The sequence below is a fragment of the Rissa tridactyla genome, chromosome 4, assembly GCF_028500815.1.
Source record: "Rissa tridactyla isolate bRisTri1 chromosome 4, bRisTri1.patW.cur.20221130, whole genome shotgun sequence".
In the NCBI taxonomy this organism is placed as follows: domain Eukaryota; kingdom Metazoa; phylum Chordata; class Aves; order Charadriiformes; family Laridae; genus Rissa; species Rissa tridactyla.
Window position 1 is genome coordinate 40,186,164 of NC_071469.1, and position 18,003 is coordinate 40,204,166.

The window sequence follows — 18,003 nt, forward strand, 5'->3', positions numbered from 1 at the left end:
CGGGCGCCCGGCGTCGCGCGGGGAGGCCCCCGTCACCGCTGCCGATGGCGGAAGTGCCTGGCGAGGGAGGCGGCAGCCGTCGCCGAGCGCGGCAGGGGGTGGGCGTCCGCCATGGCGGGCCGCGGCTCCGGCTCCTCGGAGCACCTGGAGCGGCTGCACGAGATCTTCCGGGGGCTGCTCGGAGACCTGCGGGGGGTCCCCGAGCGGCTGCGGGGCAGCGCGGCCGGTGAGGCGGGGGCGGGCGGCGACGGCCCCTTGTTGCTTGGGGCGGGGCGGGCTGGGGGGGGACGCGTAGCGATGGCGGGACGGGGCGCGGGCAGCGGACCGGGCCGGGCCGGAAGCGGGGGATCGGGGTCTTTTCCTCCTCCCCGCCCCGGGGCAGCTGGCCCTTCGGCTGGGGACCCCCGCGAGCGGCCGCTCGGGTGGCCGGGGCCTGCTGAGGCGCCGGGGCCGGGCGTTGGGGATGTTTCGCCATAGATAAGCCTGCGTTTACAGGCGGGAGGGCAAAGTGCCTTTAAGAATGCTTGTGTGTGGGGAAGGAGTTTGCCAAGGCAACTGCGGGAACTCCGTGCCTCGCTCTGAGGAGGAGGGTGGCTTCGCTGGGTCTGTCTTCACCGTGTCTTGTTTTACGGTTACTGCGATAATGTGGTAGCTTTGCTCTTGAGCATTAGGCCTGGTCATGCAAAGCCCCGAATACGTAAGTAGCGAGGCAGGTGTGTGGCTTCCCTCCTCTGGAGCAGCTCCCCTTGCCTGGCAAACTTCGACTCCATCGCCAGGTGCTGCTGTGCTGGGCTTTAAGCTTCAGTCTCCTCTCTGAGGAGTTGTTGTTATTGGGATCTTATTTTATGCTGTTTGTAGGTGAACTGCCTAAGCTGCATTGCTTGGGGTCGTTTTGGTTTTTTTGGTCATTGTTGGACTCTTGTTTAAAATCTCATTGGCAGAATTAAAAGTAGTTTTCATTATCTTAACTGTCCACAACCATTTGTAGGCTTATTGGAGAAGATTTGCATTTTAAATGACTGTTTTAAAAGCCTAGTTTGTGCACTACCTACCAGCAGACTAGAAAAAACTACCTGTCAGCCCGCACAAAGTTTATTAGAAGCAAAATCTGATTTTTACAGGAATTCCCTATTAGGTAACGGTGCTCGTACCAGTGGATAAAATACTGACAAAACACTTCTCTGTAAGGACTTGGCATTGTGCTTCTCGGAATACGTGTCAGTATTTTGAGAACTGGAAAGGGAAGTCATCTGACAAGGAGAATTTTAGCAATGTCACTGAATCCCTTTGATTAAATACTTCCTTCATATGAGAAACTTGATATGCAGTTATCTTGACCTGCTGTAGCTCAGCTTGGGTTTTGTACCACAAGAATGAGTAGGGGCTAAAAGGCATGTTCTGCAATAGTCAAGCCTTGCCGTTCTTTCAGAATTGACCAGTTTTATGTGTTTAGGTATTAATTCACAAACCCTAGAAGAAATGGTTTGTTCAGAATATAGCAGCCTACGCTGGATAACGCAGGCTATGAAAAGCTTAACATTGCATTTCTTACCTGGCTTTCCACTTAACAATTAGTTAAATTCAGGGTTGCAGTCCCCGTCTTTAGAGTTTCCAGAAAGTTTGGTACTAGAAGGATGTTAAACCTGCAGATGACAGCTTTCAAAGCTGACTTAATTCCACTAGCAGTCGACAAGAATAAAAAGCATAAAGGAAGAACTTGCAACGTGCAACCCCACTACACAAATAACTGCATCAGCACAAACGTACATGGTGGCAAATCACGGAAGAAGTTGAGGAGAGTGTATTTAGGAACCTTCTTAAGTCGGCATTTTCTCCTGAATTAACTGGGATGTGAAACTGCATTTCCTGATACCAGCTATTGTGTAATGTATTAATAGTCATAATGTAGCTTAGTCTGTAATAATTCTGTGCACTACTTGAGAGCGTAGCTTCTTCTTGATGATGGTTTTAAATTCTGTTTTAAGTTCTCTACAGTTCAAATTCTGGGGCTTCATATGAGTTTGAACTGAAAAGGAAAGCCTACAGCTTAGGTATGTCGTGTATATGAGAGGAGCTATTTAAAAATGTTTTGATTGCTTCAGATTTTTTCCCTGTTCTCCATTGAGAGTTCAGTGGTTTAAAAACTGCTTCTTTTGCAGAGGACCATATTTACAAAAAGGTGTTATCAAGTTGTGGTTTTTTACTGCAACAGTGTTTTCATAACTTTGTCTTTAATTTAGTCTTTAAATTTAATCAGATTAGAGAAGCTTTACGAAGATGTCTCTCTGCATTTTTTTGCTACCCAAAATTTTATTTAAGACTGAATTACCCTCTTCTGGGAGAGATGAATGAGGCTAGTGCATATTTATCAGATTTCTGATAGAATTTGGTTTCATTTTATTCATTTTTATGAATGAATAAATATGAAATATGAAATACATATTTATGTATTCTACAAGAGTCCTCTGGTGGTTGTCTTCAGTGCTTTTGCAAAAGCTTATGAACCGTATTTTTGCTCCACTGAGATAAGGGGAGTTTCAGAATTACACTTTAATTGATCATGGATATTAGGGAGGTATGATGGGTTTTTCACATGTCTTAAGGTTTTGTTTAAAAATAGAGTAACAGCAGTGAAACGCATTCTTTAGCCTCCAAAGCCCTAGATACAAGGATCTTAGCAAATGACTGTCTCAAACAACTAAAATGTGCAGTTTTGTTGTTATTCCAGAAGAGGGAAGCATTTGTGCATTAATCCGTGAACTGAGGTTGTGTCTTGATGGCATCTTTAATCTCAGAGTACTCTAGAGTGCTTATCCCGTTTGCCTCATTGCTTTATGACCAGGAGAATGTGGAGTGCCCTATCCGCCAGGAACTTCAGGGCTCGCTTGGAAACGTAGATTGACTTGATGTTCTGTTCAAATCCAAATTACAGTTTCAGCCTTCAGTAATCTCACCAAATGTGTGCAAAAAGTAAGAAATAGTTACAAGCTGTTTATAAACATGTGATTCTGTCAGTGGAGACTGGAGGATAATAGGCCAGAAAAATATTTCAGGTTTGAAAAATGGTTTGTTTTGTCTGCCAGAGGCAGTGGCCAGCATTTGGAAGGCTGGTTTCTGCTCTGTCCCCCCCACCCCCTTCTGAAAAGTTGTCCTAGGAACAGGCTATTCCTGTTCAAGGTAAATTCTGACCTCTGGCGTCTCTGTAATCGGCCGTCTGTGGCAGCTTCCTTGTCTATAATGGATTGAGTTGGAGTTCTGTTGTCATTTCTTTATAGTTTATCTGACATGCTACTTTTTCTTTCACAGAGGAGAAGAAAAAACTAGTTCGAGAATTTGATGAAAAACAGCGTGAAGCAAATGAAACGGTAAACATAAGTCCAGGCTTCTGGCCTTTCTGACCAGTTGAATTATTGATATCTTTAAAAGGACAGTACTTCCAAATTTTACTTTCTTTATGGATCCTCTTCTGGCAGGCAGATGTTGTATTTTTTTAATGTTTGATTAATTGATCTGATAGGTGTGTCTGTGCTGTCAAGGCTGTTGTATACATCCATATACAGATACAGACAAATGTTCTTACATGTGGGGTTTTTCGTTTGTTTTTTTTTTTTAGTCTGGGTATCGCTTTCCCTTTGTTGAACAAAGGAGAGTGATAGTGGTGTAATTAAAATTGCTAGAGACTGTAGGGAGGGCATGTAGGGAATCTGCTGTTTTCCCCCCTGCCCAGTCTTTTTTCGTGTTGGTCTTAACCCATCTGATCTTTCTGTAATAGTCTGATGGTTAAATACCAGGGACTTTGAATATTTGAAACCTCTATTGTATAGGCTTCGTGGACAGCAGGTGACATGGAACAGCACAAAAAAAACCCATGTGATTTGTCTTCTTAAGCAAGACATTACGGATTAAGCTTTCTTTTCATATTAATGTGCTATTTGTTAGGTTGTTTTTGAGTCAGAGCTGAACGTGATGCTTTATTCCTCTAACTTACTGGGCTTTATTGATGTGTTTCTGTGTAGGTGATGTATGAGAAGTAGCGCTCCCATTCTGAGAGAGCTCATATTGGTGGACAGCTTTAAGCATTGTGAATTTGTAACAACTGTCACTGAAATTTGATGTGAAAATTCATGCATCCAAAATCTCAGGGTTTACAAATCCTAACTCCACTTGCCAGGCCCGGATGTTCAGAGTGTGAATTTATTGGCATGCCTACCTACGCAATAGATCTCTGTTGCGTAGATAGGATGAGAAGGTGATCCTAGAGGTGCTTAAACTATATGAAAGTGAGAACTACAAATTTTGAAGTTATAGAGGTGATGTTTCAGAAAAAAAATCAAGCACTTAAGCTTGGCAATTAATTTATTTTTTTTTTTTCCTTGAGGCATTGTGTATCTGGAAATCCATGTGGGCTGACCAGCATTAGGCAGAACAGTGTACTTGATACTAGATGAGTGGTGTAGGGTTTGGGCTTAATCCCTCTCGCCCAATCACATAAAAACATGTGAATCCCTTGATCTGGTGGTGAATTTTGAGTATAGCTGCTGCTAAGAATAGATTTGGTGCTTTAAAAAATAACTACATTTTCTTTCATTAAAGCTGCGGGAAATGGAGGAAGAACTGAAGTACGCTCCTCTGCCTTTCCGCAACCAAATGATGAGCAAAATCCGGGCGTACAGAAGAGACCTCTCCATGTTCCAGAGAGAGATGAGAAGCACAGATTTGGGACTGGGCCCTGGAAGTCAAGGCGATATAAAATATGGCATCTTCTCCACAGAAAATGAACAGAGTGTGAGTATTAGATATAAATTTTATTTCACATTGCTTTCATTGTTTAAACGTGAATATTCCAGATGTATTGTTTACAGTGTTTCTACTTTAATCTGCTTAGTTTTTGTGCTTGTATAACTCCCTGTATATCTCTCCACATATAACATGAATAGCTCAGGGAGGAGAAAGAATACCTGGAACTCAAAGAGCTTTTCTGTTCTAAAACAAAGATACGAGTATAATCAAAATGGAACTCCTTGAATGCCATGCGGTTAGGAACTTACACAACAGTCTATACCGAAATGCTTTATTTAATCATTCCCCGACAGCAGTGAAAACATAAAAGTGATGCTACTGACTGAAAAGAAAGGTTAACTGATCTGGTTTTAGTTTCCAAAACTGGCAGAGTGTGTCAGTCATGCACTGTATAGGTTCTGTGGTAGAATTCTCTTTTAAGCAACCTCAGTGTAAATAATTTCAAGAAAATATAAGAAGTCATCCTCTAGCATTTTGCTCACTATGGATGTGCTGCTACTGTGAAGAAATACACCAGTTTCTTTGTTTACCAGATGTGCTTAGATATGTCTGAGCTAGTGAGACTGAATCTGCTTATCTTCAAAGTGCTGTCATCTGCACAGAAGCTTCATGGAGGTGGGCTTTTTGTTTGTCTGCCTTCGACAAGGAAGGGGAGAGGGAGGCTCTTTCCTTAGTATCGTGTTCTACATGGTAGCAGTAGCTTGGTAAATTTTTGCATTTGGTTCCTCTTTTTTAGTTCCTCTAAAACCTGAGCGCAGGGTGGTAGACTAGACTTTCTGAAGCTTAAGAGAATACCTTATTTTGAGCTACCTTTTGACCCCAAGGTCAGCAAACACTTCTTACCCTCTAGCAGAGCCTACTGGCATGAAAAGAGGATCTTTGTTACTTAGCAGTCCATCTGTTGGAGCTGTTTGTTCCTAATTCTTTTGACTGTGTAAACTCTTAATGATCTCCCTGGCAACCAACTGTGAAGTCACAAACAAGACTGAATTTAGATATGAATGGAAGGAAAAGTTAGCCTCTGGAAAGCAAAGATATTATTTTCATTTAAGTGTTCTTTGATGGAAAAGTAAATTGTTCCAAAGACAGGTTTTTGTAACTATTTTAACTCTTCAGCTCTGTGTCGTCCTTTTTCAAGGTTTAACCAGATTTGGGCATAATATTACCGTGTGAACAAGAACTCTTTCAAAATTAACTGGGCTACATCAGTTAACATAAGCAGCATGTACAGCGAATACAAATGGGTGGCCTATGGAGTCACATCCTCACTTTTTAATATGTCAGAACCTAATACCTCTGTCTTTGTGCTTAACAGTTAAGCATACGTTATTTTTCAGACTAATCTGCAGTCACAGAGGGTGCTGCTTCTCCAGGGAACAGACAGCCTGAACCGAGCCAGTCAGAGCATTGAGCGCTCGCACCGAATTGCTGCTGAAACCGATCAGATTGGCACCGATATCATTGAAGAGCTTGGGGAGCAGCGGGAGCAACTGGAACGCACCAAGAGCAGAGTAAGCGGAGAAACTGTGGGGATTGTGTCGAAGCAACCTGATGTTTGCTTAGTGGGAACTGCATGCCAGTGGCTTCTCTCGGGGACCTCCCTAGACGTGGTAATCCAATGGATGTTTCTACAGACCAAAGCCAGGCTGCCACATTTCTATGCTGTGCTCATAAAAGGAAAATAATTACTGTAGAAGGGCCCAAAGCACGATGGCCAAATGGCTGCTGCTGTGTCTGTGCAAGAGTGGATATTAGACCTATAAACCTGCTAAAGAAAAAAACAAAAAGCATTACTGAAAAAATTGCAGACTTTAAAGAATTATAAGGACTTGCCACCACTAGATTACTAATAAAGGTTTAGATTTGGGAGGCAGTTAGCAAGTTCTTCTAATGAAATTAAATATAATAGAAGCTTAATTATTTAATTACTAACCCTCCAGTATTTGTCGGTTAGCTAAGGAGAGTGAGAAAGTGGTGTCAGCCAAGATGCCTGTCCCTTGTCCTTGGGTCAGTAAAGAAGCTCTGCTTCTACTGTGGAAGCTTTAAAAAGTAGTTCATTTGGGTTTTTTATACACATATGCAAAACTGAGAATTCAATTTTTTAAGTAACAAACTGATGGGATTTGCTGTGTGTGTACGGGATCGTGAGTGTCGAGCTTTTAGGTGAGTGACTTGCAGGGGGATGCTGTGTTTGGCAAGTGAGTGCGCTCGGCCAAAGCAAAAAGCACATCCCTTTTCTGGGAGTTCTCTGTACTCGTTGCAACCAAGCCTGTAGCTTTTTCCTTTAAGTATTTTTTTTTATTTTGGTCAGAATTTCATTTGTCCTGCTCCCTAATTTGTGTAGGAGAGCAGGAAAGGAAATGTGATCTTAAGGTTTGTAGGTATAGTTTTTCTCTGTTCTTTTTCCAATAAAAAATATTACAGCCCTTCAAGCATGTCAGTCTATCCACAGATTGTTCGTGAAGCTGTGACTTTTATTGTGAGCCTTTTAGACATTGCATTGCTGAATTGTATTAACCACACATTCCAACTAGAAGCAGACTTTCTTCTTGCTTGGTCTTTCACATCAAAGATTGTCACTCTAGTATGCTTCAAATGGACTTGGCAATTTTCTTCCCAGCTTGGTCCAGTCCATCTCAATGCAAAGTAACGTACCTACAGAGACAGTTTTGCAGTTGAGGGCGGTAGCTTAAACTACAGAGGAATTGTGCAGGCAGGTGTCTGTGGTGGTGAGTGACCCGGTGTACCTTTCACTTCCCTGGAAGGTTTGGAAGTGGAACAGTGAAATCTTACCTGGGGACCTCCGGTGGCCAAACATCATGAATCCTGGCTCTGTTTTGTGAGCCGGCAGCTTTTTTTTATTTGTGTGTAACCTCACTTAATTATGTGCTTCTTCATAGCTGACTGAGAAATACATGACAGTTCCTTTCTGAGCATTACAGAGCTGAAATGGATTATCTATTAACAGTTCAGAGCTCATATCCACTGGGTCACTTAGACCTGTCAGTGCAACGTGGTTCATTCTTTGCTAGGAAGTGAACAGCATTTCAAACAGTTCCAGATACGCACTGGGGAGAACATGTCGGTATCATTTTCTCCTGGTGTCAACAACTAGAACAATTAAATGAAATGTAATGAAAGGAGCTAAAGCCAACTTTCTGATAGTTGTAGATTAACTAAAGTGGTAGAAAGTGATCCATAATTGCATATCTTTATATGTATCTAAGGGAGAGTACACATGACACTCTTATTTCCTCCTCAGAAAGGCCACAATGCTTCCAGCTTGTATTGGTCCCATTATTAATTGCAACATTGCAACACCAGCTACTTCCAGGTGCATCTTTGCAGAGCTGCCGTATACTTGTTCAACTGACAGATAACTTCTGTTTCTTCTTAGTTGGTGAATACAAGTGAGAACTTGAGCAAGAGTCGCAAGATTCTCCGTTCCATGTCCAGGAGGTGAGTAGCGTGACTGACTTAAAGCAGCACTCAGCAGGTAGCATTGTTGCCTGCCAGTTTCAGGTGAAAACCAAGGAATAAAGCGTCAGCTGGAACTGCAGGGAGGTTTTAAGGAACATGTGCCTGTGTGCTGATGGTAACTTGTGTTTTCTCCTCTCTGGTAATCACTTAACAGAATACAGGTGGTTGAACACTACTGAATTTGTGCTGCTCTTCTAGTCCATTACAGGGTCTTTAACCATCCCACATGATATAAGCGAGTTACAGCAAATTGCTGATGGTAACTTTAGATGCAACTCTGTGTTACTTATGTTGGAAAAAGCTGGGCCATAAATCACTGAGCATTAAGTGAGTTAGATGTCTGATGACACAGACAACTGTGTGTAGCCCACGGTAATGCCTTAGGGTAATTAGACTGTCATATGAGAAACTGAGCCTGACCATGTACTGTTTTGATGACTAAAGCCTTGGCTGCTTAAGTGTATTTACAGTGTCTTAACTATGAGGTTTAATTATCCTTATAAACCAGTTCGAGGAGTATATTTCCAGTAGGTACTTCTGGCCTAACAGTCTTTCCTTTATACCCATTGGTAAAGGAAGTTATAACAACTGCATAATTTTCAATAGTAAAAGTAAAGTATTAGTTTGCTATTTTTATAGTTCAATGACAGTTCCAAGTAAAAGCACCACAAGATGGGTTTTAGCAGAGGACTTCAACTGATGTTCTCCTCTTTGCTTAACTGAATGAGTAAGCACATATAGAGCAGGATGATCTGCCTTAAGTGGGGTGGGGGAAAAGGAACAGAACTGCTACTGTTGAAGTAGAAGATTTAAGCAGAATTTCCAGGAAAACAGGAGTAGGAAATGACTGAGTTTGTCCCTTCCTGCTTGTTAAGAGCTATTCGAGTAGCACTTTGTGGTCTAGCTGTAACAGGGAGTATACTTATTGAAGGTAAGATTATCTAGAATCTGCTTTCATAATCAAGGGGGGGGAAGCTATCTTGGATTTATTTTTTATGATTATTATTTTTTAACTCTAGAGTAACCACTAATAAGTTGTTGCTGTCGATCATCATCATCCTGGAATTAGCCATCCTGGGAGGTGTGGTCTACTACAAGTTCTTTCGCAGCAAATGAATCTTCGTGACCGAGATGAGCTTTTCCAGTGTTGAGGAAGCGGATGGGCTGTCTGTTCCCTTGGGCTGTCTGAGGATTGAACTGTCTCATGAGACAGCATGTTAACTGAAACTGTACTGACACTAGAAAGACAGAATGGGAGTAAAAGGAAAATGCAGAGACAGACTTGAACTGCTGGTAAGATTAATAAGAAGGTAATAAATATTTTATTGTCTCAATTTGTATATACTTAACTAAACGAATAAATCTTGGTATGTAATAAAGTAGCCACCAATCAGTGGAAAAGCTAGTTTATTTAAAAATTGAGAAGGTAACAGTATTTGCCAAGTCTTGACAATCTAAACACTCAAGTGCCTCAGCAGAGCTCTATAATGTCCAATGTACCCAACACTTTGGGTTCTTAAATCCTCACTTGCTCTTCACTGTCAGATTCATCTGGAGAACTGGGTGTTGGCAGTTCATCAAAAGCAATGTGTGCTCCTTCCCTTGTCTGCCCAAAGCACGTTGCTATCACGTCAACGGCAAGACTAGCGGTTGCATTCACTTCCTCTTGAGAAGCTCCAAGCAGTGGATTGACTTCAACCATGTCTACAGCTGAAAGCATTCCTGTGAAAGTGATTCACAGCTTTGTTACTATGAAAAAGGGCAAATTCTCTAATAGGGTTTCTTTCGCAGCCTTTCATTCATTGCAGAAAGTCTGATATTTGAGCTTGTGACCTACTGTACCCCTTAGACAAGTAAAATCGGCTCTCAAGTGAGCGATGAGATTATCATTCTTAGATGAAACTTTCGTTTTAATTTGGTGCTTTCTTACATCGTCACTACCTCACTCATTCATGCTTTTAGCATTCAGGAAATTGAGTTTGACGTTCCATATACACTTATGAGAGAAATTTTTTTTTTTAGTCTTTTTTTTTCCCAGTCCAAAAACTGGGGGATATAAAATAGTCTCACCTAGTATTTTTTGTCATCATATTCATGATTTTATTGACTCTGTCTTGTTGGGTTTTTTCCTTCTTTAAATGCAAATAACTCATTGTTTAAACACATTAAATAAAAACTCCATGGCATAAGGAGGAAAGTCCTCATATATTGAGTCAACTACAGTATACTTAGTGAAAGCTTTTTACGTCTCACCTCATGTGTTTAGAAATAGGGGACAAGTCATTTTTGGCATTAGTTGTTAATATATTACGTATTTTATTTACTCTTGGTAAGTAAGTTGTGGTTAAGCTGCTTCCAACACTATAGGACTTCTTTTTCCCTTACCGAAGGCTGAATTGACTTTCGAGGCACCTTAGCTTTGACTACATGTATCATATTATCTAGTTACACAGGAAAAACATAACCAATATGAACTGTATGTAGTTTGTCCTGTCCTTGCTTAGTGCAGTGCTGGTGGTTGACTCCTACCTGTGTTGTGTATTTCCTCCGTGATGTACATGCCTTCTCTGTAAGTTAATCCACCTAGAACAGGAGTCCCGGTTGCTGGAGCCAGTGAGGGATCAAAAGCATCAATGTCAAAACTCAGGTGAATCGGTCTCTGTCTCCTGAAGCAGAATAAAACAAGAAAAGCAATTTCAGAACCTTAAACTTTTTCTACATGTATTTCTTACCGTCCAGGCTGATCAGCCAAGTAGCATCAAGCTCCAGGATGCTAAAGGTGCCCCCCCCCAAGTCCCATACCATGTCTTATACACATTTGGAAAGGACTTTTTTTTCCCCAATATCTTTGGACTCGGAAACATCTTTTAGCTCAGAACTCTCCCCAGTATGCATTGGGGGAACAGAAGTTTGTCTTTCTCTTTTCAGTGAGCATCTGCTCAGGTATGATTTGGCTGAAGATAAGTACTTCAGTTCTAACCATCTTATCTGGTTTTTGTCTTAGTTGGAAAAATGTAGAGAAACGTATGGTATGATATAATCCAGCCTTTTCTCCTTTTGTACAGAAAGCCAGGGTGAAAGGCTGAAACTTTGATTTGCATGGCATCTAGGATGGAGGAAGCACCAAGCTTGAGGATTTCATAGACAGCTCATCAAGATGAGTGGGGCATTCTGCATTGTTCAGGTCAATAGTTGAAGGCTGCCTTCAACCTCTGCCATGTAAGCCTAGTTGATGAAAAAAGGAAGGATAATCTCAAACCTAAAATGTCAGTTGGTTACTACATTAAGTCTGTCAACCGATAACAGCTTAATAAATTGGACGCCTCTTGTCATTCAGGTGAGCTATTTAAATGGTAGACTGCATACTTCCAACTTACTGCAGATGCTCAGTAGGAAGCAGCATCTGGATTGGCAGCTTCTTTACTTGGCACAGCTGCAGCTAGGAAGAGCAAGCACGCTTTTAGATGCAACAGCATCCAGTACAGATACACAGACCTTGTTCCGCTTACAGGATTTTGTTCTACTCTGTGGTGAGAGGTGACCCTTTCTGACTCTGATCCTCGCTGTGTGTCCCTAGAGTAGCATGATTTGCTCCCTGATCTGGTTCCCCCAACTTGAGCAAGGTTAGCAAAGACTTCCATATTGAATGTCGCTGAGGGAGTGGTTAAAGTGAACTTCATTAGCTTAACTGAAACGGGCAGAACAGAACAAATTATATAAAACAGAGCCTCAACTGTAGCGACTAATGTAACCTATCTCATAGCTTTTGGCCAAACACGGGTTCCAGTTCAAGATGTGGAAGTCAAATACTAAAGTCAGTGCTACAACTTTTACTATTTACTGGACGCTGTCCCAGTTTGGTTAGGCTGCTTTACATCAAGAGTAATATTCACTTAAATAACTTTCAGGAAAGCAGATATTCAACAAATGGATGATAAGAGTAGTTTAAATCAGATAATAGTTTGTTACCTGCCCATCAGTTGTTCAAATGTTCTTTCCATAACTTTCTGAATTCCAAGGCGATCAATATCCCTCATGGAAAAATACTGGATGTCATAGTTCTTCAAAATATAGCTGTTAAAATATTAAAAAAAAAAAAAAATCATTACTGGCCTAAGCTTAAATATAACAATCCTTGTGAACAGCCAGATGTGGAAAGAAGCTCATGATTTCAGCTTATTATAAAAATCCTTTAACCTAAATCAACTTACTATTCAGCAGGATCCACATCCCTCAAACCAATGTACACAATATCAGATGCTGAGAGACAGGGCTTTAGCCAGGAAAAGCCAGGAAGTTGTGGTACCTGCAAGCAAAGGCTTGGTATTAGGTGAATGATATATATAACAAAACTGTATTTAATGCTATCCCTCAAAAGTTATTTATTTGTAGCATCCTGTCTCGGTCTAAAGAGAGAAACTTCATCCTTGAGACTTTGTCTCCCTGCTTTAATCAGTTCTTACCTTTGTCATACCATTTTACCCAAGATGAATGTTAATGGATAAAGATTTTTTAACTCTTCTATATTTTCCAGTTTGAAGAGGAGGAATAAAAAGCCCAAATCCACAATCAGTAGATAATTAGCATCAGTGAATGTAAGGGGGAGTGATAAGAAATTGGATACTCAGATGCAGGTCACTTATACAGTGCGTTTCATGGTAATGCTGTGTAACCTACCCAGTACGTGATACTTAAGTGGAAAAATGAAAAACCAGGCACCTGTGTCTTTTTAGGGGAATCACCAAAAAAGTCATGCAAACTGTGTTGCAAAAACATTAAAGGTGGACAAATTCAAAGTGGGAAGTTAAAAAAAATAAAGAGCATGACAAGAAGTAGGGCCTCCACATTGGGCTGCATCATACTGTTTTTTAATGTAGAACTGAAGAGAGCAGGTCTAAGACAGCAAATGAAAGATCATAATGAGATCATAATTTTTCAGCTTTGGTAATTAAGTTGTCATGGTATGCAACTATAAAAATCCTTCAGTTCGTAATATCTACTAATTTTAGGAGTGCTTTAAATTAACTCAAATTTTTCTTCTTCCTCTCCCAGCTCTGAAAATGGCTACAGCCAACACAGCTGTCAAGCAGCAAGAAGTCTTTGTTTCCCTCTTGTACTTCTCAATTACTAATTATGTTCTAGTTACAACACTTGGATTTGTTTTTAAAGGCTAACACCCATAGCTATATTTAATTACTTTGGGATTAAATAAGCACATATAAAAAAAGTATTTGTTAGTCTGGGGCAACGACCTGAAACTTTTCTGCAGTCATGAATTGGAGACCACTAGGAAAAATAATTCAGGCCTCAGAAATGAAGCTGCATCTGCAAAACCCATCACCATACCATAAACTGACCATAGTACTGATGATACTGTCAGATACTCTCTAGTATCAAAGATTTAGTAGATGTAATACTGCCATTTTTAATTATACCTCTTCCTCTTTTAATAAAGAAAATGGAATGCTTTAACTTCCTTTGGTAGGCTCTGGTTTTACTTTGTTGCAATAGAAAAGGAGTTGCTGATTGTAAAGCCAAACAGGCATCAGAAAAAGGTGCAGGGATTTTCATGGGAAGTTACTAACAGCAGTTTATGAGTTCAGTTTGAATGTTTCCAAGACCCCTGACACTAGTGCATGGTTTGAGGAATGCTAGTCAAAGGATTATGTTCACAAATATTTTCCCTTAAAACCACAAAATTAATTTTAAAAGTTTTTTTAAAACATTGAAGTGCCACCTTGTGCGGAGGAGTGCCAAGCAGTGCTCCTGTGAGGCTGGCTGGACAAACAAGTAGCAGCTGCCAACCCATGAATGGACTGTGCAAGCAACACCAGGCTTTGTTCTACAGCAACCAGGCCAAATGCTTTATTTTATGTCATATCCAGATGCATCGCTTTTATACTTCATGTTGTCTGCTACAGGGGGACATTTAATTCAGTAGAGCATTGACCAAGCTTAGCCCTGGATACATAAGGGATTCTGAAAACAGGAGAGAGAACACCTAAACTGAGGGACATGAAACAGCCCTGGAGAGCGCTTGGCAGGTGTGCTAATTTAAGCAGTTGCTGCCACATCAGTTTCCCCGTTATGTTGTGCCAGGACAGCTGTTTGTAGGGTCATATAGTGACCGAGGGCTAGGACTTCACGCATCTCAAAAACTAACCAAGCAAAGAGACTAACCTGCCCTGACTCAGTTCTTATGCAATCCCACAGAAGGTTACAGCAGCCAAACTGAGTTGCTGGTATGGGGATCAAGAACGGTCTCAACAGATTGTGCCATCAGGAGAGATATGTGTTACACTACTACCTCTGTCTCATCTCCTCTTGATAGGGAATGAGGAAGAAGGAGCCTGGAGATGCAGGAAGAGCAGCACCAGTTAGTAGAGATGGGCAATGAATCAGGAAGATAAAATGTAATCATACAGGCTATTTTGCTCTCTTTTTATATCCTCAAAGGAGCTGTTGTTCCTCTCTGGCTCTACAAAACAATCTAGACAGGGAGCCAAGTGCTAACTAGCCTTCTTGAGACTATTAGGTCATGACCCAGAGGGACAGTTTGAGGGAATTATGGGAGTCCACCCAGAGAAGCATACACAGAGATGTGGCATGGTAGGAAGGGAGTTGCTCAAAAAACCCCTTCACAGCATGAGTGAAAGCAAGGAAGGAGATACAGGGCTCATCACAAAAATCTCTTCTGTCCTCTCGCGCTGCTATGCTTTGTACCCTTTGACAAGATAGAAGCCTCCTTGAGGAGCAAAGTGCTATTGGTAGTTTGTCTATCACTTTGAGAAAGAAGTTACGCTTAGCAGAGTGTAGGACTAGAGTAGCCTTCTTGCTGGCAGCAGACAATTTTAGGATTCAGAAAGAATCCTTGCAAAGCAGTCAGGAGAGGAGGACAGTAAATTTTTTTGTCCCATTATCAATACAACTGCCGTACTGGATGAGAGCTGAGCCACATACACCTGTTCACACATAAAAGTTCCCTCCAGTGAGCCAGATACACAGCCAGACAAGCTATTGTCAAAGGCCCATTCTACTACAGCTAAACAGCTGTTTAAATATACTGTTGTAGAAGCCTTCCTGTACCAGCAGGACAGATGTTGTTTTCCTCCTTCTAAACAGGAATATAATATGATAAGAAAACCCTCTAAATGAGTATATGCCTGTGTATAGCTGCAAATACAGGTTGAGGGGCTTATGTCAGATGTTTCTACATAGGTTGCCTAATATTTAGAATTTACCTGAGCTTGTGACAAAATCTCATAACTGGCACCACACCTGGCATTCACCTCCCAGCATAGCCTAATCTTACTCTATTCATTGCTGCTGCTGGCAAGAGGCCTGCTCTCCCATTGACCCCAGAAAGCTCACAGTATTCTTTCAGTACCTCTAAAAAAACCCAACCAACCCACCACACATTGCTTTTCTGTGCTGCTCAAGAACCAGAGCCCAACAGACCAGAAATCCACACTGTATACAGAGGAAGCCAATTAAACACTTTTGTCTTACTGACAAAACAGGAAAGCAGCGTATCTTACTCTTTTTCCTCCTTCCTCAGCTATCAAAGAACTCAGCTTTGTTCTATTCTCACCAAGAAATAACTGTTCATGTTAGGTGAGCCCCAAAATTCACAAAATTTTCTCTTGCTCTTCCTAGCTCTCCTGCAGAATTGGGTGCAGGTGCCAAAAAAGAAAAAATAAAAGTTACCCCCTTTAACTTACAGGCAAGAAACTAGAAATACGGTAATCTTTTATATTAACCTTCTCACCTTTTATATTAACCTTCTCATGTCCTGGGTGGGTATTTCAAGAAGCCCCATTAATTTTGTGTTACTTTGGGCATTCTAGCATGTTTGTAGAGACCATACAAGAATTATTAGAAAGAGGAAAGTATGTAAAAGCACCCAATGACTCTATTGACTTGTGGATGGAATTCATTTAAAAGAATTTGCAGGAGAAAAGCAGAAGAGCTGTACCAGATGACAGCAATCTTGCTCCACCAAACAGGTCCTAGCGCCATGGTATCTTCAGTAGCCATAAAGACGTTAAACGTGCTTGATCTTACTTTGAAGAAGCATACTTCCATCAACACAGCACATCCAAAATTTATCAGAGAGAAAAAAGAAATCTAAGAGAAGTGACAAGCAGTGCAAAGTGCCAGAATAAAATAGTCAGGTTTTCTGCAGCTCCAGCATCCATTTTCAACCTGCAGGTGCTGATCCTGCTGCCACTCTAGGTATCCAAGTTCTACTGCAAAGGCCCCAGCTATTAACAGTGCGCAGGCTGCCACTGTAATGTCTCCAGGAGATGCTACAGGGACCTGTATTGGGAGATACAGTCCATAGCTAAGCCAAAAAGGATCTGTAGGCCTTCAGACAACCTACAGCCTGTTTAGCATCTTGACAGTAGCAAAAACTGGCCATACACATTCCACGTGCCCCAGTAAACAGTTCTTTTTGATAATTTGGCCTCTTTCCAAGACAAAGACTATCTCTTTAAAAGCACGCTGTAAGCAGGTACAGCTGTTCCAATTTGTAATATTTGCCAGTGGAGCCAACAGCAGAACAGCCAGTCAGGAGAGATCATGCAGGATCAGCCCCTGTCAGGCCCCAAGGTTGTCAAAACATGGAAGAGCCAAACTAAGCAGAAGCAGCATGCAAGGTATGCAGGAACCAGCTGTCCCTGGAGGTGAGCTCAGCTCAGCTCAGCTCTCACAGGCTGGGCTTGGGGGAGGTTCTTTCTTTTGCTCAGTTGGTGGGATTGCTGCCATTGCACGGCCTCAGCATCAGCTCCACTCCTGGGCACGGCACAACGGTCACCAGCTACGTACAGCTTGTGTGAACTCTTCCTTACCATACAATCCACCAAGGTGCTTGCACAAAGAAGCTTTTTCTCCTTCTTGTTTCTAAGTGTGTGTATGTATATCTATATTTACGTGTGTGTATGCATTTGTGTATATGTGTGTATATACATCCACAAATAATACTCAGATAAAAAAGGTCCGCATTTGCAGCAGATAAGAAAGCACCTCACACCTGAAAAAGTAAAGTGCTCTGAGGATTTCAATGTAGGCTAACTGTACAAGCAAGATACTTACTTTATCTTGAAGCTCTCTCAAGAGAAATGAGAGAGGTTGTCCATGGAGGCTTCCAGACTGAGTTGTAAGAGGGGTGTTAATATCAGCGTGTGCATCCACCCAGATCACACCAAGGTGCGGGCACTGCCGTGCATGGCCACTGACAGAACCAAGTGCCAAGCTGGAAGTAAAGTAGCAAAGTCTTTAGTCACCATTTCTCCTTCCCACACTCTAATCCTCACCTGTTCTAGCTCCAAATGATCTCCTAGAAAAATCTAGTGTGCTCACTCATCAGTTCGGCTATTCACCCATTTTTGATTCCAGTCATGACACCTGCCCCCACAATTCATTCTTACATGCCCTGCTTTCTTCAATCAATTCTGGGATCAAAGGTTAGTGAAAAAGAGGAGAAAAATTCACATGTAAGATCTATTACAAAAGGGTCTGCGTGCAGGTATTACAAACACGTCCTAAGAGTTTACACCCAAGAGTTGAGGGGCAAAAGAGACACGACACATCACTAAACATTCAGCAATAAAGAAACTCCAACAGTTCCTTAAGGGACCTGATCACACAAACTTTCCCAAACAGGAAAACCTCATTTGTACATCTGCAGATCAGGCCGGAACTAAGCAGCACTGTATTAGG

General features: G+C 41.6%; 2 protein-coding genes across 9 annotated transcripts in view; one reads left to right on the top strand and one right to left on the bottom strand.

The window, feature by feature from the left end:
• Positions 1–13,752, top strand: VTI1B (vesicle transport through interaction with t-SNAREs 1B). Of its 8 annotated transcripts, none has more exons than XR_008465967.1 (7): positions 1–226; positions 3,307–3,365; positions 4,594–4,785; positions 6,138–6,311; positions 8,198–8,259; positions 9,300–11,617; positions 13,333–13,752. XR_008465967.1 is itself a non-coding variant. In XM_054198774.1 (6 exons), exons 1-6 carry the CDS (start codon positions 112–114, stop codon positions 9,394–9,396), a joined length of 699 nt encoding a protein of 232 aa, XP_054054749.1. In that variant the 5' UTR covers positions 1–111; the 3' UTR covers positions 9,397–13,752. The 8 variants fall into 8 exon arrangements, 1 of the variants encoding a protein (XP_054054749.1); XR_008465968.1 differs by having other exon boundaries at positions 9,300–11,499; XR_008465970.1 differs by having other exon boundaries at positions 9,300–9,590; positions 11,346–13,752.
• The window catches only part of ARG2 (arginase 2), a 22,658-nt gene continuing 14,325 nt past the window's right edge, over positions 9,671–18,003 (bottom strand). Inside the window, exons 4-8 of the mRNA XM_054198773.1 lie at positions 17,377–17,536; positions 12,492–12,586; positions 12,250–12,354; positions 10,810–10,946; positions 9,671–10,002 (exon numbers count right to left, since the gene is read on the bottom strand). Coding sequence (XP_054054748.1) covers positions 9,797–10,002; positions 10,810–10,946; positions 12,250–12,354; positions 12,492–12,586; positions 17,377–17,536 — 703 coding nt within the window. The 3' untranslated portion in view covers positions 9,671–9,796. The remainder of the gene's footprint in view (positions 10,003–10,809; positions 10,947–12,249; positions 12,355–12,491; positions 12,587–17,376; positions 17,537–18,003) is intronic.